The 23,132-nt window shown below is 42.7% G+C and overlaps 1 protein-coding gene across 1 annotated transcript in view; it reads right to left on the bottom strand.

Annotated features, from left to right (window-relative positions):
- The window catches only part of LOC124795275 (glutamate receptor 1-like), a 504,894-nt gene that overhangs the window by 4,733 nt on the left and 477,029 nt on the right, over positions 1-23,132 (bottom strand). The window contains exons 15-18 of the mRNA XM_047259221.1: positions 13,379-13,577; positions 10,847-11,091; positions 4,056-4,164; positions 3,780-3,917 (exon numbers count right to left, since the gene is read on the bottom strand). Of these exons, the coding sequence (XP_047115177.1) occupies positions 3,780-3,917; positions 4,056-4,164; positions 10,847-11,091; positions 13,379-13,577 (691 nt within the window). The remainder of the gene's footprint in view (positions 1-3,779; positions 3,918-4,055; positions 4,165-10,846; positions 11,092-13,378; positions 13,578-23,132) is intronic.

Below are 23,132 nucleotides of genomic sequence, written 5' to 3'. Positions count from 1 at the left end.
AGTGGCGGAAGGTCACCTGTACAGTTACTAAATGGCATCCTCCAGCCGGCTGCCGGCCATGATCTTCGCAGTCCGAGGTTCGACAACATAGGCACACCACAGGGCTGCCCATGGAGTACAGTGAAGCCTTCGCCTAGCCGCCGACGCCTATGCTAATCTCATTTGTCACGGCCTGAAAGAATGCTGCAGTAGCTCCAACTTGTCTACCGCCACATCCGCCACCGCCACTCTTAGGCTCTGAGCACCATGGGACTTAACATCTATGGTCATCAGTCTCATAGAACTTAGAACTACTTAAACCTAACTAACCTAAGGACATCACACAACACCCAGTCATAACGAGGCAGAGAAAATTCCTGACCCCGCCGGGAATCGAACCCGGGAACTCGGGCGTGGGAAGCGAGAACGCTACCGCACGTCCACGAGCTGCGGACCGCCACTCTTACTCACCGTTGAAGTAAGTGCGCTGCCTCAGAACAACGAACGTGGTTTTCAGCCACGTCCACTGTACCTACACGAAGGCAGACAAGGACGCCCACCTGTAATTGGCTTGATGAATAATAAAGAGTGTTCAGTGACTTCCTCCACCTAGCTGCGGTAACCGTCACCTCCGACGGATTCTTGCATTCAATGGTAAAAAATCGAACACACAACACCAGAATAGTAGAGTAAAGCAGTAACTTGGCAGAACAGAATGACAGCTCCACACCTGTCCGTTGCAGTCTTCACTTCAGTCGTATGCTCGTAATTTCACTTACAATTCAAAGTGAACTGATCAGTGGAACATTGTATGTTTGTGACTGCGTTCGTACTGAAATTTCCTCATCCCCCTAATATACATCCATTACACAAAAGACTACACAGGTGGACGATGTTCAAGAGTGAGTTTATCCGGACACACGATATCACAGTTTCCTATTGACAAATATGTGATCGCCCACTCTGATCTTCGTATCGTTTCTGCCACCTTATTAATTTCGACTTTCTGTACTGTCCAGTTCCCAAAATCTTGCGAGAAGTCAGCTGTGATTGTACGCAGGCAAAAAGTCCTAAAGTTCCAATAGTGAGAACGTTGTACAAACGACACAGATACAGCAGTTTTTGTAAATTATTGCCGGTACAACCCACTGTCTATGGCTTCTTTATTACGATTATCTTATAGTAATTTTAGTTTCCTTACTCCTTTTGTGTGCTCGTCGCTGTAGCTGGCAAGATTTAAATAACTGTTTGAAATGATAATTCTGGTTGAAGAGGAAATTTACTAACATTTCTGCTGAAGGGAAAACAATTGTCTCCTTCATTCCTTACACTAGTGTAATTACACCTGCACTTCAGTAGGTTTCACTCTGTGACTCACAATTCACTTTCCTCCAAATTTAAGTGGTCATTAATACGAAAGTTAAGTTTCTTTCATATTTACTCATTATGTCCTTCACGTGGCACTACTAACTGTACATACAGATGTATCAGAACTGAAGAGATTGTTCAGAATTGCGTTCTGTGTATTCTGCTACGAAGGCCTCACGGCCATCGGTGGCTCATTGGAGAATTACACATCAAAAAAAGTGTTCCTCTGACTGTTCAGAAACGTCATTAAACCCGCCCAAATATGTAAACAACCATGCATATGCAACGCCTTTTAGACGGAGGGGGTCCGACAGCCGATCAGTTCCAGTCATTCCACCAGGAATGAGGTACACGGCTCGTGTTGTCTGTAGTTCAACCATGCCTCGACGGACAATACCGTGGTTCGATCGCGTCCGCATTGTTATTTTGTGCCAGGAAGAGCTCTCAAAAAGGGGGAGTGTCCAAGCGTCTCGGAGTGAACCAAAGAAATGTTGTTCGGATATGGAGGAGATAAGAGAGACAGGAACTGTCCATGACATGCCTCGCTCAGGCCACCCAAGGGCTACTACTGCAGTACATGACTGCTACCTACGGATTATGGCTCGGAGAAACCCTGACAGCAACGTCACCACGTTGAATAATGCTTTTCGTGCAGCCACAGGACGTATTGTTACGACTCAAACTGTGCGCAATAGGTTGCATGATGCGCAACTTCACTACAGACGTCCATGAGGAGGACCATCTTTGCAACCACGACACTATGCAGGATGGTACAGATGGGCCCACCAACATGCCGAATGGACCGCTCACGATTGGTATTACGTTCTCTTCACCGGTGAGTGTCGCATGTGCCCTCATTCAGACAACTGTCGCAGACATATTTGGAGGCAAACAGAGCAGGCTGAACTCTTTAGACACACTGTCCAGCAAGTACAGCAAGGTGAAGGTTCCCTTCTGTTTTGGGGTGATATTATGTGGGCCGCCGTTTGCCGCTGGTGTTCATGGAAGGCGCCTTAACGGCTGTACGATAAGTGAATGCCATCCTCCGACCGATAGTGCAACCATATCGGCAGCATCTTGGCGAGTCATTCGTCTTCATGGACGACAGTTCGCGCCCCCATCGTGCATTTCCTTCAGAATAACAACATCGCTCGACTAGAGTGGCCAGCATGTTTTCCAGACATGAACCCTATCGAACATGCCAGGGATAGATTGAAAAGGGCTGTTTATGGACGACGTGAGCCACCAACCACTCTGAGGGATGTACGCCGAATCGCCGTTGAGGAGTGGGACAATCTGGATCAACAGTGCCTTGATGAACCTGTGGATAGTATGTCACGACGAATACAGGCATGCATGCATGACGTTCTACTGGGTATTAGAGGTACCGGTGTGTATTGCAACCTGGATCACTACATCTGAAGGTCTCGCTGTATGTGGTACAACAAGCAGTGTGTGGTTTCCATGAGCTATAAAAAGGGCGGAAATGATGTTAATATTGATCTCTATTCCAGTTTTCTGTACAGGTTCCGGAACTCTCGGAACCGAGGTGATGCAAAACTTTTTTTTGATGTGTGTATACGGTTTCTTTCCTCAATTAGCTCCGTATCTGTACTGACTGAAAACAAGCTACAAAAGTGCAGATGCAGACAGTATGAAATTTGTATCTTGTTTCCACTAGCTCACGGTACCTGCTGTTGACAAGACTACAGCGCTCTTTAACTCGTTGTTCTCAAGTTGGCATTTACTGTTGCTCGGTTCTGTCTAGGCTGGCTCAAATGGCTCTGAGCACTATGGGACTCAACTGCTGAGGTCATTAGTCCCCTAGAACTTAGAACTAGTTAAACCCAACTAACCTAAGGACATCACAAACATCCATGCCCGAGGCAGGATTCGAACCTGCGACCGTAGCGGTCTTGCGGTTCCATACTGCAGCGCCTTTAACAGCACAGCCACTTCGGCCGGCTTCTGTCTAGGGTTTTACTCTTCTTCAGAGTTAGTTGAGCGTTAACAGCGGTACACAACAATACTCTGGATAGGTTTACTCAGATAAAGAGTTAAGCGATAAGCATCTCGTGTACGGGTTCACTAAAAGCAACTGAAGACAAGCACAACAACACCATGCCGAGCTGTTACCATAAGAACTGCAAACGCATCACAGCACTTTTTGTCTGAAGTTTCTTGCATTACTTTGTTTCGTGCGTCCTACGTTTTGGTTACTGCATTTACAGGTTTCTTCATTGTTCTGATTTTCACAGCAACGGGGTTATTGTGGTCACAAAACTTGTATGCTCTCTAAAGACCCGTTGGAGACTGTGGGTCCTTTGTAGCAAAACACTCAAATGTTCCCTCTCAACAAGTTTGAAATCTATGGCGATAATATATGAAGTATAACTTTCACTTGTAGTATAAGGCAAAATGTGACAACTCACCTTCAATTTAGACGCTTCGACGTGAGATTTGTAACAAAACTCCAACAGAGCCACAGCCATAGCAAACAGCAACCCTCCAATCAGGATGTAAAATATACCAGCGACGTTGCTCAATGAAAGTTCATTTCGAGATGCATCCTACAAAAAAGACATTAGAAGGGTGTCGTTGATTTAAGGCTCATGAGAAACATCACTTATGCTGTTTAACACAAATTCTTAGCTCCACAAAAAAATCGAAAGGTATGCTTACGTTATGCGTCATTGAAGCCGCCTTACCTGCTTGTCGCTATGCTTGCATTCCGTGCGGTCGTACCACCAACGGTTTTTAAGTTTTGTTAGCTCGCCATTTTCGGTCAGAGAAAGGACTGCTAAATTTATTTTCTCCCTACATTACAGACATGAGACAGTTACTGCTGACATCAAGCAGAGTTGGACAAAATTTATTCGAAGGACGAATAACAAATACGGATAAAAATTATAATTCATTGTTTGTGAAAAACAAATAAAATATTTTTCAAAGTATTATTCATCTACACGAATAAAAACATTACTTGTCATCATTGAATAAAAATAGTTACAAATTAATTACAAATTCAAAGACTGTTACTGCTCCAAACCATCATTTATAAAATGTATTTACATTTTGTAGTTTCCAAATTAATTATCAGAGCAATTTTCTTTAAAACACCTCATGAGAAATTTTGTTCTTTTAGAAGAGTTAGCATTAGGGCAAATTAAAATTATACACAAATATATTAAAACTATATAATTTAATGAGAATGAGATTTTCACTCTGCAGCGGAGTGTGCGCTGATATGAAACTTCCTGGAAGATTAAAACTGTGCGCCGGACCGAGACTCGAGCTCGGGAGTACGAGTCTCGGTATGGCACACAGTTTTAATCTGACAGGAGGTTTTATATAATTTAATGTTTTAATATACCAGAGTGGTAACTTTCCAAAAAAGAAAATCGTTGTATATTACTTCTCTAGAAAATCGCCATTTTTTATGAATAAAAGTTTAAGATTTTGAAATCAAGTTTGTCTTCAGCAAAAGATTGAAAATCATTAGTTCCCATCGAGATTTCGGACAATGATTCCTTTGTTGTTCCACATCATGTACACCTCAAATTCAATCCAATTCAGAATGTAAAAACTGTCTTCTTTTGTCACAATGTTATTTGGAACTTTTCATTTAATTTCTCCGTTTTTCGGTATTTTATGTATGAATATCACTGTAACTACTTTTTTAATCCTGGGTTAGACAGTAGTGCCATAATTGCATTTACTCCTGTTATTGTAGAAAGACGGAAAAGTCTTTATAAGGCCATTTGATATTTTCTCGGTAGGAAACTGCCAATGTTCTGCACTATTTAAGCGGATTGACCTCCGTTTTCCGCCACAATTTTTTGCCGTGCACTGTATCTATTGCAGGAAATGTTATGAATTCTTTCCCGTATTGACAGTGTTCGTTACGAAATGTTTCAGTTCCAAAACTCTGCACTGACGTCTCTCGATGTGACACAGTGTTCCATCTCATCTGGTAATGCAAATTTTAATCAGAGTTCGTGCTTAATTACATTGTATGAGTTGGGACGACCAGCACTATTCGACGAACTGTCGCTTCGATAGTACAACCACTAAGGCCACTTGGAAAAAAAGCACTTTTGTTGTATTTTTTACGCTTTAAAGGAAGCAAAGCTATTTTAGACCCAATGGTTTACTTAAACACTGTAGTGCTTTACAAGGCGTAGTTCTGTTGTGGTGATATGGCAATGCCTTCCTCCGGTACTCTGAAACTATTTATGCACCTGTCATAGAGACATATAGTTTCACACGGACTCTGAAAAGTGGTGCAACTTCACTTGGCAATTTTCTCGTTTTTTAGAAATGGAAAAAACAACAGGTGACAGGAGAGATCCTAAGACCAACGGAGCGTCGCAACCCATACCCTTCGCTATGTGTCAGGACTGTTCATTACATAATACCTCAATTATTTAAGTATTTATTTATTAAATTTTTCATCTTCGCTTCTGTGAAACACATATCTTCTACTGTGCAAGTGCTCATAGCTTTTATGGTATGAATATTAGAGCCGGTTTTTTGCTTTGAATGGTCGTTCCCGTCATATCTCCGAACCATGCGCGGCTCGGGTTCAAGCCGTTTATTGCTTGTCACCTTGTCTTTTCTTATTCAATTTATTGGCGTAACTAAGTTGCTGGTTTGCTTGCCCGTGAGTGGCAGCAGCAGTGCTTATCGATAAGTGCACTCTCGTACTATCTCTGGAGCGACCGCTAGTGTTTCCGTGTCGTCGTCTGTCGGGAGTTCAGTGGGGACGGAGCGCCAGTGAGGTGCGATCAGCCAGTACTAGCCGACCGTTGGCAACACACATGAATTGTCCGACGGAAGGAGACTGGAGCAGGAACGACTGTTGGTTGGTCGTTCGGTCGGTCGTCTCACCGGGCGACGTGTATTTGGTCTTTTGACCGTTTCTGGGGTTAGTCAGTTGGTCATCTTGCCAGACGTGGGTCGGTTCCTTCCCTGTGCAGAGATGTCGGGTCGCCAATGGGCCGGTGTTCTCTCCGCATGTTTGGGTCGTCGTGTGTCCGAGTTGCGAACGGACATCAAGGGAGTCTGGGACGGAGCAGCAGTGACGTTCGGACAGCCATGGCTTGGCCAACCGTTGCCGACAAACATGACTTGAGTGGGGACGACCGTTGGTAGGTCGTCTCATCGGACGAACTGTAATTTGGTCGCCGATCACTTATGGAAACTCTGTGTATGTCGACTTGTCATTTCTCCCTGTTGTTCCACGGCGACTGGTTTTAGGATTGTCGGAGTTCTTGGTGCAAGTGTTTACGTGGAACTGTGTGTAGCTTCTGTGATTTCCACTGAGGAGATGAATGCTTTCAGCGTACAGGAGTAGGTAGTCGGTCGGTTGGGACAGAGTAGCGGTTGTGTGTTTCCTCGCTGTGTTGATGCTGTCCGACACGGCGTGTAGTTCGACAGCCTTCATGTTTGGTCATATTTTTGAGTGCTTATTGTACCTTGGTTGTATTTAGACGCCAATATTTGAGGACTTAGTGTTGCTGGTATCTTCGCCGTCGCTATATTTTCAGTTGCTATGCCGTTGGTCGGGTGAAGGCGATTGATTAGGTTGGTGGTTGGTCCTTCAGCCGTCCCTGGGTCGGGTTTCCATCCGACTATTTAGTATTACGCTTGTTTGTCTGTCTCACATAAATAGTTGCTAGAGATTCCTCCCAAGGCTGAACCTTGGAACACTTCTGAGCACCACTGTTGTGTTGTTCTTGATTGTGATCTTTTGTCGCAAGTACTGCGTCAGGCCTTCAGCTGTGTATGAATTTTGTCTGTTCTGTGTTCAGTATATGGTCTTCGGCCGAACCTTAGGTGAAATATTTTAAGAAATAATTTGTTAATCCTTCACTCAGCCATTATTGATACTTATACAGTCATTGTGAGGCATTTCGACATTATTAATACTTGGTCAAGATGATTTCTGAAGCTTATAAATAGACTTAATTTATGAAATCCCTTCTTACAAGTGCCGGCCGGTGTGCCCGTTAGGTTCTAGGAGCTTCAGTCTGGAACCGCGTGGCCGCTACGGTCGCAGGTTCGAATCCTGGCTCGGGCATGGGTGAGTGTGATGCTCTTAGGTTAGTTAGGTTTAAGTAGTTCTAATTTCTAGGGGACTGATGACCACAGATGGTAAGTCCCATAGTGCTCAGAGCCATTTGAACCATTTTGAACCTTCTTACAAGTTATTTAGTAGTTAACAAGGCCCAAGCTCCTTTTTATTAAATTCGTTCTTAGTAACAATAAGCTTTAGCCGCTGCTGTTTCATGCTGCTTCAAATTGTTGTAAACCACATGGAAAAAGGCAGTCATCTAAAGAGGTGAGCGCAAAACTTAGGACCAAACCAGAGATACTGACACACCACAACATGTCATGTCCTCCAACCCAGTAAATTCCGTTGCACAAGTCAGATTCTGTATCACATGTAAATTCTTATTCAAATACGCAGTCAGATAGCTTATCCAAACGTTAGTTTTAAGTTTTTCATGTAACGATCTGTTGAGGGCTTAAATGACAGTGAATCTGACACTCATACAACACGCACACAGTGTTATGCAGGTTAGATTCCGATTACTGACAGCTCAGGTTGCTTATCGAGTCCTTTTGCACAGACGAACGTAAGCAATATTTATTGTAGCTACGGTACGTATTAACTGCATATATGTTAGAACTCACATGTAAAATTTTGTAAAGGACATGTATACACGCCGGAGGATTTTAAAGTCTGACATATACTGAAATAAAATCTCTTGCGATACCACTTGAAAATGGCCCAAAGGCCGAAACTGCAATGTTGCGAAATAAATAACCTCCAAGTCGACTGTGAATATAATCGGCTTCAAAAATGAGCTGTGATGCAGAAATTAGAAGTTCTACAGAAGCTAAAAGTGAAATCAATTGTCTTCAAAAGAAAAGCGATATGGTCAACAGCAGTTTCAGAGTCTTCGTTAATGGCGATGTTAACCACAGGAACGTCACACCGTTAGGAGATGGCACGGAAATGGAAAATGACTTGGACAATATTTCTAGTATTGATAAATTGAATAGAAGTTCGACATACGTCCAGATAAATGCATGCTAATTCAAAGAAATCAGGTAAAGCTAAATTCACAGGATGTAAAGGTCCAATAGAGATACAGACAAGTCGCTGATACCGTAACAGGTGCCGGCCGGTGTGGCCGAGCGATTCTAGGTGCTTCAGTCTGGAACCGTGCAACCGCTACGGTCGCAGGTTCGAATCCTGCCTCGGGCATGGGTGAGTGTGATGCCCTTAGGTTAGTTAGGTTTAAGTAGTTCTAATTTCTTGGGGACTGATGACGTCAGATGTTAAGTACCATAGTGCTCAGAGCCATTTGAACCGTAACAGATTGATGAAGGCCTTAACTGTTGACAGAGAATATGGCGAGTCTTCAAGGGGAATCTTTGTAAAGGAAGACAATGTTGTTCTTGAGAAATCCCGCTGGCTGATCCTGGAACACCTCTGTTTGAGGCAGACCAAGCATTTGCATATTTCGTGTGAGAACAATCAGAATAACATGAGACTCTAAGGTGTAAAGTCACATAGGGACACATTTACTCTCTTCATACATTAATGGAAAAGGACAGGCAGTTGCCTGGTAGCACTGTACAGTGATTTGCAGGCTCTACAGGGTGAAGCAGAACTCCGACAATCTTCCAGAGGTTGTAGTATGGAACAAAATAAGAAAAATCATTTAGTAATCATTGACTGTAGAATACATAACTTAAGAGCTTCGAGTACTTTGTCATCTTCCCTACTGGAGCACTCACTTACTGAACCGTTTATTTTCTCTGTTGTCGTCCTTACTACCACTTCTGACAGTTTTTCGACTGAGTTTTAGTTCACGATGTACATTTATGTAAATATACACTCGTGCTCATAAATTAATGATAACGCTGATACATGGTGAAACAACGCTCTGGTGGACACATTGCGGGTTTAAATCACCTCGGGGTATGACGATGCGGTCGTCCCACGGTGGCGCTGCAGCAGTCCACATACCCACAGGTGTGTTGGTGCACGTCAGAGTACGGATCAGCGAGTAAGTGTGCAGACGTTTCCAGACGTGCTAATGGTGACTGTGTGTTGAAAATGGCTCAAAGAATACATTTTGATGACGTTATGAGCGGTAGAATACTAGGGTGACTGGAAGGATGGTCAAACACAGCAGGTCTTAGAACGGTCCCTCCGTGTGCGCCAAAGTGTGATTTCAGTATTTTGGCAACGATTCCAGCAGACAGGAAACGAGTCCAGGCGCTACAGTACGGGACATCTACAGTGTACAATATCACAAGAACACCGATATCTAACCATCAGTGCCCGCCGACGGCCACGGAGTACTGCAGGTAGCCTTGCTCGGGACCTTACCGCAGCCACTGGAACAGTTATCTCCAGACACTCAGTCTACATACGACTGAACAGACGTAGTTTATTTGCCCGGAGACCTGTAAGGTGCATTCCACTGACCCGTGGTCACAGGAGAGCTCGTAAAGCCTGGTGTCAAGAACACATACATGGTCATTGGAACAGTGGTCCCAGGTTATTTTCAAGGACGAGTCCAGTTATAGTATGAACCATGATTATCGCAGAGTTTTCATCTGGCGTGAACGAGGAACCAGATACCAAACCCCAAATGTCCTTAAAAGAGATCTATATGGAGATCGTGGTTTGATGGTGTGCGGTGGGATTATGATTGGTGCACGCACACCCCTGCATGTCTTAGACAGAGGAACTGTAACAGGTCAGGTATATCGGGACGTCATTTTGCATCAGTATGTCCGCCTTTTTAGGGGTGCAGTGGGTCCCACCTTCCTACTGATGGATGATAACGCACGGCCTCACCGAGATGCCCTCGTGGAGGAGTACCTTGAAACAGAAGATATCAGGCGAATGGAGTGACCTGCCTGTTCTCCAGACCTAAACCGCACAGAGTACGTCGGGGATGCTCTCTGTTGACGTATTGCTGCACGTCTTCAAACCCCTACGACACTTCAGGAGCTCCGACAGGCAATGGAGCAAGAATGGAAGGCTATACCCCAGCAGCTGCTCGACCACCAGCTCCAGAGTATGCCAACTCGTTGTGCGGCCTGTGTACGTGTGCATGGTCGTCATATCCCATATTGATGTCGGTGTACATGCGCAGGAAACAGTGGCGTTTTGTAGCACATGTATTTCGGGACGTTTTTCTCACATATCACCAATACCGTGGACTTAACAGATCTGTGTCGTGTGTGTTCCCTATTTGCCTATGCTATTAGCGCCAGTTTTGTATAGTGCCATGTTGTGTGGCACCACATTCTGCTATTATCCTCAATTTATGAGCATGAGTGTACATGGGATCAAGCGTGTGAAACATTGTAGCATGTAAATAAAATCCAGTAGAGACCAGAATCAGAGTATTCGTGGGCGTACAAATGGCCGTGAGCTGTAGCTCCAGATGAGACACACGTGGAGTACCTGAGGGGAGAGCCTAGGGGGGTGGCGACCCCGAAGCCCTTGGCGTCCAGGTTGCGGCCGACCTTCATCGTGTCGCACGGCTCCCGCTCGTTGGTGTAGTCGTTCTTGGGAGACTCGATGAGCAGCGCGTACTTTCCTTTGGATGTCCTCACCCGTCTAATGCCTTCGTCGTATGTGCGCACGAACACGTGCTTGCGTGAGTTCATGAACTCCCACATCTTGCTGTACAGCGTGATCTGTGACCGCTGCAACGAAAAACAATGTAGTCCGTAAACAGAACACTCCTATTTAACGGTGGTACACTTTTGCTCGTTACGTATGACAGTAATTTACAGTAAGGACAATGTGGTAAAAATATTAAAGAGGGGGGGGGCATTAGTGGGAAGATACAAGAACATTGGAATAACGGTGGTAACGAAATGAGACGACGGTACTCTTTCAGATAGACTCAAACAATATCTACAAAACGTAAATTAGATTTTTAGAAAGGATCAAAGGATTTTATTGGTTGTAGAGGAAAAGTAATCACGAATTACGAGCTAAAACAATAACTCAGTACATGAGCAGAAACTTAAAAGATTAACAGACTTAGGAGAGCTCGAGAAAGGTGCGAGCAGCTCTTCGGGTGCTATGGCAAAAGTCGTTGTGATCATCGAGTGAAAAGGAAAGGAAGAATATAAATAGGAAAAGGAACGGAAGGATATAAATAGGAAAAGGAACTTTACATACAAGCCTTCAATGTCGGCCGTCATCTGGATATACTTTCACATTTTTGCACAGAGTGCTGAGAAAAAGTATCAATGGATTATATACAAGGTCCACAGGACTCCCAAAGTACTGAGAGACATGCGTGCTCTCTGAGAAGATGTTGTACTCCAATGACTTCTAAGTTTAGCAGGCGGATACACGTGAAGAGGTGTTTTCTTTCGTGAAAAAAAATGTCACCTTTTGATGGTAAGCATTGGGCAGAGGTTGATAAAGAACGTTTCCGTAGCTCTGTGTTTGAAGCACGGGACACTGGACTGTGAAAGTGGGCAGGGAGGAAAAATCTAGAAAGAAATCGAAATTAAATTTTCACTGTTGAAACTTTCTGGCAAATTAAGTCCGTGTGCCGAACCAAATAGGACTCGGAGGCTGAAGCACTGGCGGGTGGTGAGTATTGGCCGGATTGCTCAAGACGGTAGAGCTCTTGCCCGCGAAAAACAAGGGCTCTAGATTCGACTGCGGGTCAGTCACACAGTTTTAATCTGTCACGAAGTTTCAGGAAACACCATATCAGAAGAATGGTATGCGAAGACACGTTTTTTAAGAGATCGACTGATGGTGAGACTTAATAATGATATAATCCAAATCTATATGTTTACGGCACGGATCTGTACGATAAAAGTACGTGGTCAATAAAGAAAGAATAGTGATATCAGAATTAATATTTGAAAGCTAATGCTGTTGGTTGGTTGGTTTGGGGAAGGAGACCAGACAGCGTGGTCATCGGTCTCATCGGATTAGGGAAGGATGGGGAAGGAAGTCGGCCGTGCCGTTTCAGAGGAACTATCCCGCCATTTGCCTGGAGTGATTTAGAGAAATCACGGAAAACCTAAATCAGGATGGCCGGACGCGCGATTGAACCGTCGTCCTTCCGAATGCTTGTCCAGTGTGTAACCACTGCGCCACCTCGCTCGGTAAAGCTAATGCTGTAATCAAGCCGAAGTTTGTTTGAAGGCCACAGTGTTTTATTAAGGATGGTCCAATTGAAAATGATATGGCTTAGTCTTCTTTCTATGGTTCAATTGACTTGCCAAGACAGACAGAGGGCAACATAGAGTTCAGCGTGAACTCTGTACCGTGAAGAAATTCGGCATTTTTCATAAATAAAAATCAATTTCAAGGGCGAAAGCAGTGACAAGTAATAAAATCCCAGGAATTACTATAGAAGACAAAAATCTGTAAATGAGTCCTATCATAAGAAGGGAAGAAGCATAGTAGGGCATGCGGTAGTACATACAGGCGTACTTTGGTTTCGCGTGATCGAAGAAAGAGTGAAGGCATGGTGATTTTAGTGGCACGAATGACGATTTGCTGCAGATATGTCAGGGATTGAAAGTATTGTCAAAACTGATAGTTGATAAATAAACTAGAAGAAAGAAGTGAGAGAATGAAAGCGAAAACGTGCTTCCATTAATATTTACTGTATTAGCACTAAGTTACATGTATTTTTGTTTTTTTTTGTTTTTTTTGTTTTTTTTGTTTTTTTTTAATACGTATTCCATTTCAATGGGGGCGTAATCTGTGAGACACATCAAATAGATATTCTACAGAGAAGATTATTCCTAAATTCTTTTATAACATCGGACATCTCAAGACTGCTTTGTAACAGGAAGCGATTCCAACTGATATTTTTTCTGCTGAAAGGTGAGAAATAACGTTATGTGGTAGTGTGTTCTGACACACGACGCGATTTCGTACTCATTCACCAATATCATATTTCGAAGAAACACTAAGCAGTGAAGGAGGACAACTCGTGTCCTTGATTACCCTGAAGAAGTCCCAGGTGGAGCCATGGTAGAGCGTGCCGTACTCGACCTCGGTCTGCGAGGCCAGGTCCTCGGGGCTGTTGATGGGCGCCACCATGCGCTCGACGGTGAGGAAGGCGGCCAGGTTGGCCGTGTAGGACGAGATGAGGATCAGCGTGAAGAACCACCACACGCTGCCCACGATGCGGCCCGAGATCGACCTGCGCACCACGCTGCAGAGCTCAATCCCATGTTCGAGATCCACGTTTTCACACAAATTGGCACTCTGAGCTCCATCTAAGACTAAAACTAGAAACGTTCATGAATGATGAATGTCATAGACAATGAAACCCATTTTATACTCAGTCTTCCCTCCGCTCATAGTTCCGGTATGTGGCACATTATTGAGAGTATTTGAAAACAGTTTATTCTGCTTGTCAAGACTGTGTCTTCTGCACGAATGAAGACGGAATTAGGGATGAATTTTAACTTACGCTTAGGATTTCCAAGTTATTCCATACAAAAGAATTGTCCGATTTTACACGTGCATGTACTCTATACGTCTAAAGGCAGAATTACGGGTAAATTTTAACTAATGCATAGGACTGCAAAAGTTTTGATGCCAAAAAAGTCATCCGATATTGCAAGCGTATGTCTTTTACAAGAGTGCACTTGGAGTCATTTTTATTTATTTTCCACAAATGTTCAACGTGTTCTCCACTGAACACATGACAAAAAATGCGGACTGTAATCAAACTGTGGGGCGCGGAAGTCCCCCAAAGTTGCTGGAAGGGGACGCACACCGGCAGATTATTACACGAACTTTTAGCTAAGTAAACATCTAAGAGTGTGCGATCAGGAGCCCCTGGCAGCTAATGGTCCAGTACAAGATCAGATCCATCGTTCTATCGATCAAGAGCCCTTGGAAGCCAATGACGGAGCACAAAATCAGACCCATTGTTCTGGAAGCTCATTGTTAAATGTTGGAAGTGCCACTGCAGTGATGGCACGTCCTATTGAAAAATAAAATTTTCATAATATTCTCGCACTTACATCAAAAACCATTAGAATATGCGAGCGCTCTAGCTCCTCCCGAGACGCCTAAAAGCAACCATACGAATTGACAACTTATTAATGGTACCACGATAATCTCTTACTTTCCTTACATAAGTTAAAATTCACCCCCGGTGAAGTCTTGTGAAGCCAGACAAATCTTTTTTAAAAACACTGAATGTCTGGCATAATTTTTATGAATTAATGTTAGCAAAAAAATGATTCAGATGGCTCTGAGCATTATGGAACTTAACGTCTGAGGTCATCAGTCCTCTACTTAAACCTGACTGGCCTAAGGACATCACACACATCCATGCCCGAAGCAGGATTCGAACCTGCGACTGCAGCAGCAGCGCGATTCCGGACTGATGAGTCCAGAACCGCTCGGCCACCACGACCGGCTAATGTTAGCATTTATTTATCTTTGTCTTAACCACCAAATAAAATGACAACATACTTTATTTATTACTGATAAATTCTACTTCAGTTGCAGCAGGAGAGTTTGTCTGCAGTATATCCTCTACGTATTCAGTGACATCTATGAGTAATATTGCCCTTTCGCTTAATTTCTATCAATTATGCCGTTATACCAACGGCAATGCGAACGTAGGTATCTGCAGACACTCTTCTAATTCCAGTCACTTCAAAGTTTCCGCTCTGACTAAGACAGACAGTTGCGATGTGCAAATTCTTCTCAAAGCTTCTTCTACTTCGTAGCGGATCCGTACGCTGTTACGAAAGAGCGGGATGGCCTCTTTGCCTGCAGCTAAGCAACGACTGGTTTCGTCGATAGCTAGAAGATGGATATTCATGGGCATATGCTGGCGATTAGGTGCAAATTGGACGCAACGGGGAACTGCTCAGAATTAATACCATTTCCAGCGACTCTGTGTTGTTAATCTATCAGCTTACATGCACAAAAAGCGGCATTGGAGGTCGGTTTGTTACTTGTTTCTAGAGACATCACGAGCAAAGTCGAATTGCTCAGACATACTGACTTGTTTCGTGAGCTCCCTTACATGTATATCTTATGAGCTGATACGTAAAGCTATACGCTGCGTCGTTAGGCTCTTAGCTAAATTAAAAAAAGAAAACCCTTACGCACCACCGTACGAAGAAGAAATTATCTGAATTGGATGGAAATTTGTAGATATGATATACATGTACAGAGAAACAAACCATTAAAGTTTCAGGAAAAAAAATACTTCAAATGGCTCTGAGCACTATGGGACTTAACATCTGAGGTCATCAGTCCCGTAGAACTTAGAACTACTTAAACCTAACTAACCAAAGGACATCACACACATCCATGCCCGAGGCAGGATTCGAACCTGCGACCGTAGCGGTCACGTGGTTCCAGACTGACGCGCCTAGAACCGCTCGGCCACACCGGCCGGCAGTCTCAGAAAAATTGGATAATTTATTCAAAAGAAAGAACTTCACAAATTGAGCAAGTCAACAAGGCATTGGTCCACCTTTAGCCCTTATGCAAGCAGTTATTCGGCTTGACGTAGATTGACAGATTTGTTGGATGTACTCCGACGGATATCATCCCAAGGTCTGTCCAACTGGCGCCCTTAGATCATCAAAATCCCTAGACGATTGGAAGGCCTTTCCTTAACGCTCCAGACGTTCTGAACTAGGAAGAGATCCGTCCATTTGCCTGCCAAGACAAGCACGAAAACAAGGAGTAGAAACTCTCGCCTTGTGCGGGTGGGCAATATCTCGCTGAAATGTTAGTCCGGGATTGCTTGTCGAAAAGGGAAAAAGAAAACAAACAAAAAACGGTAGTGTATATGCTTGAGGTACCGCTGTGCTGTTGGGTGCCGCGGTTGACTACAGAAAGGGTCCTGCTATGGAAAGAATTGGAACCTCGGACCAACATTCTGGGTTGTTGCGCGGTATGGAGGGTGGCTACCGGTTTTGCATCCCACCACTGCACGCAGTATCTCCAGACTTTGCTGGACACCAGGGCTCATTTCGAAGCAGAACTCACCACTGAAGACAATTGTACTCCAGTGAGTGAGATTCCAGGCCATATCCTACGCCCCCTTTTGTTTCTCTTCTCGACAAGCAATCCAGGACTTACATTTCAGTAAGCTATTGCCCAGCCGCATACGGCGAGAGCTTCCATTCCTTGTTTTCGTGCTTGCCTTGGCAAGCAAGGTCGGCGGACCTCTCCCTAGTTCAGAAGATTTGGAACATTGTGGCAAGACCCTTCAATGGTATCGGGATTTTGACGACCTAAGGGCGCCAGTTGGACAGAAATTGGCACGATAGCCTTCAGTAAGTTGTCCAACAAATCTATCAGTCAATGCCAAACCTAATAACGGCTTGCATGAAGGAAAGTGAAGGACCATGTGTTACTGACATATTCAATTTTTTAATCTCTCTCTCTTGAATAAATGATCCAATTTGTCTGAAATTGTATTCATTTGTTTGTCTGTATGTATACACCACATCTGTCTATTTCCGTCTCTTTCGTATAATTCCTTAGTGGTACGTCCTTATTTTGTCTTAAAGTGTACTACGTGCTTTAGGTTTTAGTTAGTACTGTTTTAATTAAGGGGTTTATCGGTGGTGCTAACTTACATAGGTAAAATAAATGAAAGTTAAAGCCACCATTCGAAATACACTATTCATTGTAATCGAGGGACTCAGTGAACATCACTTGCACACTGCGTCGAGACGATGATAAAATGGTCATGGGAACCCCTTGTACATCCACTTCACTTACTAATGATGTTATTATCCGTAAAGCCTATGTAGCTGATCCTCACCCAGTTCAAATAGTTATTTTCAAATGTTCGGAAGTTTTTCTTTTTTGCTTTGAGGTCACTGAACTGACAAAAAATTTTCGCTACAGCGGTTTGGTAAAATGTCATGAACTAAACCAGTCAGATTCAGTTTTTTTCTGTAAGCCTTCTCTATGGTTGGCGCACAAAAATTCATAACCTAAATGCCAGTTGGAATATCAACTCCATGGTTGACAGTCATCTTCGATTGATTGACGATCGCTTTTAAATCGGGAATATCAGTAGGAATACCATTAGCAACGTCTCACAAATTTGCTTCAGGGAAGGGAAATGATGAGTTTTTTTATTTGCGCAGCAAAATTCAGACTGGCAATATCAAGAAAAGAATTTCTGGAAAATAGAAGTTCATCACAGGTAAACCTATCACTTTTGAAAATTTTCAACTCAGAAAAAGCGACATCTGCCAGGTTGTTAAAGTATAACATAACAATTATGTCGGTCGCATCACTCTGCCTTGTACAGTCTGAGTTTGTAGATGCTATTTGGCTGTGCACTATTCGTGTCAAAAAATTGTCGTTCATGACATTAATGAATGAACTTTTCTCAGAAAAAATACCAAATGGGATTTATTTTAAACTTGGAATTTCTTACCTTCTGGTAGGATCCGACGACCTAGAAAAATTATTCGTTCACGCGATATTTCAAAACCTCAGAAAAATAGGTATCTGCTGTAACGAAAGAGTTTATGTAGAACTAAGAGGGGAATATAGAAACGGTAGTCATGGGATTGAATGGGGGTAAGGCAAGGATGTAGTAATTCCCCTCTACTGTTCCGTCTATACATCGAAGATGCACTGAAGGAGATAAAGCAATGTGGCATAAAAGTTGAGGATGAAATGATATGAATGTTAAGTTTCCCTCACGACATTGTTATTGCCTGTGACGATTTGGAAGATTTACAGCACCCTATGAAATGAGTATCCGTTAACTGATAACTACCATACACAGGAATAGACTTACGAAACAATGTTAATCATTTGTAGTATACGAAGGATTAAGATGTGGGGTCACAAAAGACTTCAGTAAATTAAGTGTAGTTACTAGAAATGAGAAGAGTCTCTGCAATAAAGACGAGCAATTAATACTCGAAAATTTTAACTAATAGAAGGGACTGAATGACAGGAAAGTGTCCAGCCGTCAGGGAATAACTTCTGTGCCATTACAGGAATCTGTAGAGAGCGAAAATTGTAGGAGACGGCAAAGATTCCTGTGATCCGCAGAAATTTTTTCCGAAAGCTGAAAAAAGGAGCTAGAAGAAGAAACCGTCAAAATTTGCGCGTATGGATTGAAAGACATTATTAATCAGAGGCTGAGTGGGTGAAATGAATGGAATGAGTGAAGCACTATTTCTCAATTTCTTGATAATGCATTGTCAAGTTTTCTTTTTCTGCTTCATGCTTTCGTATCTTTCTTACACTATATAAGTTGTTGTTTCCTTAAAAAAAGAAGTTTCGTCTAGGGATTTCCTGTACCTTAACAAATGTCTGTGGCACGAAAGAAGCAACGGCTCATCTCCGAACATGTAAGCCGGACGTGAAACTTCTCGGAATTTTACCAGTGGGAGCAGTTTTTAGCCAGCCTTGTGCTTCTCCTGTTTTACATCTGTAAGTTGCGCGCAAAGGCGAGAAGACTTTCACGAAATGTGTAAGTTTGAGAAAACTTTTTTAATATCCCATCTGCCGCTGTTCTCGAGTGCAGCGACCGCAGGATTCATAGCTGCTGCCATGAAGCAATGATAGAAGAGGTGAGACTTGCTGTGTGTTACTTTACCGTTTACAATGGTCTGATAATTAGCGGCCGTGTATGTTCAAATCAATATCATAATGTGAATGCATAGGTACACCGTCATTTTACTGAAAGAAAGAATTAAATGTAACCTCAAATAAAGGCTATCCTCTGACAAGAATACACAGTACCTGTCGTTATAATAGTCTGCTACATTTGTTAGTCTCGTATTTTAGATGTGAATCACGGAAGCTGTTGCAAGCATTTACTGCAAGCAAAGTGCTAAAGGTTGTATGAGAGATTACTCAAACCGATCATTACAAGACCTCTGGATTCCTTGTGTATCGGCCGCACACGGATTAGAGGGACATACTAGTCACCATAATGATAGTAGTGTCATTTGTTGCTGTGGAGTTTAATCGAGGAAGAAATTTTTTCAGTGAACTGCAGTTTAACTGAATGTTAGACCAGACGCATTTCACTTTTATTAACAAAGTTTGATCAGTGATGTTTGGAGCACAGCATTGTATGATACTGTATCATGGACTGTGAGAGCACAGACGAAGAAAATCGAAATGTTTCGGATGAGGCTGAATATGAAGTATTGATAATTAGGTGGACTGTAGACTTATGAGGTCGGGAATGAGTAAGTTCTCCGCACAATCGGGGAAGAATAAGCATATCGAAACAATGAAAATAAGACGGAGGAGGAAGATATGGCATAAATTAAGACAGCAAGAAGTAACAGCAAGGTTAAAAACTGCAGGGGAAGACATGTATTGGACCACAAGTAACAAATAATTGAAAACGTTCGTCTAATTGCTGCACAGGGATGAAAATGTTAATACAAGAACCAGTCAGAAGACTTATGACTAAAAAAAAGTCGGTGATGACATATATTACATCTTTTTACGTATTCAAAAAACGATTTCTCCCCTCCTTCCTAGACTACGCTGCAGTCGAAACAGTCTTGATTTCACTTTGAAACTTAGCTTTTTTCGACTTTTTAGGAATGCAGTTTTTCTTTGTCTGCATTTCATTTTGGCTATTTCACTTGACTACTGTAAATTTTCCCACAGATTGCCTTCATACAAATTCAAATTTGCCTTCACATCCAAACGCTTCGTAAATTTATGTTCAAGGTATACGAAAACGAAATCCAAAATGTACAGTCCAAAATCTGTGACCGCTCTGTACATAATAACGCTTGCAAGACATCGTAGGTGAACTGATGAAATTGTGCTACTTTGGAAGGAAATTAATTCACGAAGGACGAAGCAAGAGGGTCAGAAGCAGCAGGGAAGCTCATAACAATATGACATTCCTCGCTAAAAGAAGTCTAATATGAAACATAGGCCTCCATTTGAGGTACAAATGTATGAAAAAAGTGTAGATAACACTCCTAGTTAAGATCGCTAAAACTCCTTTACTGATCAGCAGTTTCAACTCATTGATGATGCATCTTCAGATCAATAAAAATTACTGCTCAATTACATGTGTATCAGCCACGAGGTCTCATGCATCGTCATAATCTGTTCAGCTGAATCGGTCTTGTTGCTTACACATGAAAGTGGTTCATATGGTTCAAATGGCTCTGATCACTATGGGACTTAACTTCTCAGGTCATCAGTCCCCTAGAACTTAGAACTACTTAAACCTAACTAACCTAAGGACATCACACACATCCATGCCCGAGGCAGGATTCGAACCTGTGACCGTAGCGGTCACGCGGTTCCAGACTGTAGCGCCTAGAACCGTTCGGCTACAACGGCCGGCCATTAAAGTGGCTCGTCATGGTTACGTAACGTACAACGTTTACCATATACGTCTGCAGTGCTCATACTGCCACACTTGTGTTTAGATGCAAAGTGACTGACAATGGTAACTGTCATATATTCCATGTGTGGGTGTAAATAAGGCGTATCACACGAAACACTGCAGTAAACAGCTGTATTACGGCTGTCAGAGTACTCAAAGAACTTATGTTTGTAAACGATAACCAGAGCGATTCAGCTCAACAGATTATGAAGATTGTGATGCCTGGTGGCTGATACACACGTGAATAAGTAATAATTTTTATTGATCTGAAGATAGCTCTTCGATGAGCTGAAACCAGTAATCAATAAAGGAGTTTTAGCAATCTTGACATAGGATTTTTATCCATACACATTAACCTGACAAATCGCCTGTCTTCCGTGTTGGTCGAGTCAAGTAACAACAGCAGTGTATGAGTATGTACGTTCGCAGAACAAAATTATGAAACAGAGTTTTTTTTTTCCCTCTCGATTTCTGCCTTGTCCATGATCGACCGACACATTATGTAATTCAGTCATGGACAAAATGTATACCGGAAAAAAAAGAGTCGAGGGGTTTGTTGAAACCTGGGTGCACTTAAAAGAAACGATGAGGCCCTTTGCCGAATCTTGCCGCATCAGGAACAAAGATTATTCACAGAGATTATTTATATTTTGCCAAAATTAAATGAAAATACGAAAAAATAATTTGGGTGAGCAGTATTCCACAGTTTCAATGTTTTTGTCTGACTTCAATGTATTCGGCCCAAAGCTGCTGAATTGTTTCAGTCACATGATCATCTTCATTCGGAGTTGTATTGTACTAGGAGACAATAGAGCATCTTTTGTTGGAATGGGGTGACGTTTTTTGAATAAACGCTAGTTTTGGACTTACGGGTATCTACTACGAAATTATTCAAGCTTTGTGCGCAAGACTATAAGGTCTAGAAGTTTTCGGAATTGAATTATTAAACTTGGACTGAAGAAATGATATAAATCCTTTTTCCTTTACCTAAACGAAGCTAGCTGATCACTGCACTAAACTTTTCTTTCGAGACTGCTGATTGAGACCACTTCTCCTGTCACTACAGATCACAAAGACGTGTGGCATCTGGGACACGGAAACACTTGGGGAAGTATTCAGTCGCCTAATTTTCGCACAACCACAGCTTTATTTCATTACTTATGAGTATTAAGTGTATTGCTTTCAATTATGTGACCAATAAAATGAAATAAAGTAAATAAAAAGATAATAATATCAAGGTACAAACTTATCACGAAGCTAACTTATGAAATGAAATTCCATGCTACAAAGGTGTCCCGTGTTTACCGTAACATTTGTGTACATGAGAAACTGACCTCTGACCTTTCTCTCGGTCTTGTTGAAACTAAATTCAGTTCCATGGCTACAGCCAATGCAGCACACAATACTTCTGCGTATGATTCAATTGTCATTATAGCACGGTATTAGGTTCCAGTCCAGAGAATAAACTGGCAGTAACTTCTGCTAAAGACAAGATCAGTTATAGGATGTAGTGCAGAAAACTAGGATCAACTCCAGTGGAAATACGGAAACGTACGATCTCTTTTGGCCAGGGCTACATCAGTGACACTGATTCGCCCATTGGATTGGACACCAGGAAACGCGCGTCCTGTGGTTAATAGGACAACAGTGGTGAAACTGGCTGGTCATCTGGACTAGAACCCAGGTATTGCATGCACCGAGGTTGTCACAACTGCAGTAGTGAGACATTCCTACTCATTAGGTTGATCCCCTGAACAAGCTTTTTCTGAGCTTTTCAGAGCTGCCACGATGAAACTGACCTTTCACCTGAGTTTTATACCAGGAAATATATGACCGAAGAGAGATTCTTCAGTAAGATCGACACCAGAAAATGCACATTCTACCCACTGAGTTGGGTGAGACGAAATGCACGTTCTAATGTTGGTAGGACTACAGTGGTAAAATTAACCTTCATCTGGGTTGGTAACTAGGAAATACACATTCTGAGGTTGCTACAGCTATAGTGGCGAGAGTGACCTGTTCACAGGGCTGGTAACCAGGAAATTCTTGTTCTCTATTTTCAGGCTTGCAGCGAAGATACCGACCTTAAAACTACATCTACGTTTACATACATACTACGCAAGACACCGCGCGGTGCCTTGCGAAGGGTACCCTGTGTCACTACTAATGATTTCCTTTCCTGCGAGTGAAAAACGGCTGTCTTTATGCCTCCATATGAAATATACATTTAACGATAGCAAAATCATTCTTTAATCAGCTTTACATGCCGATTGTTTGAATTTTCTTAATGGTGTTCCTCGAAAAAAATTTCACATTCCCTCCAGGGATTCCCATTCAGTTCCCTAAGCGTCTCCGTAGCAATCT

This window comes from Schistocerca piceifrons, chromosome 4 (assembly GCF_021461385.2).
Source record: "Schistocerca piceifrons isolate TAMUIC-IGC-003096 chromosome 4, iqSchPice1.1, whole genome shotgun sequence".
Lineage (NCBI taxonomy): Eukaryota > Metazoa > Arthropoda > Insecta > Orthoptera > Acrididae > Schistocerca > Schistocerca piceifrons.
Note: the sequence above shows the minus strand (reverse complement) of the source record. Positions and strands in the feature narration are given on the sequence as shown.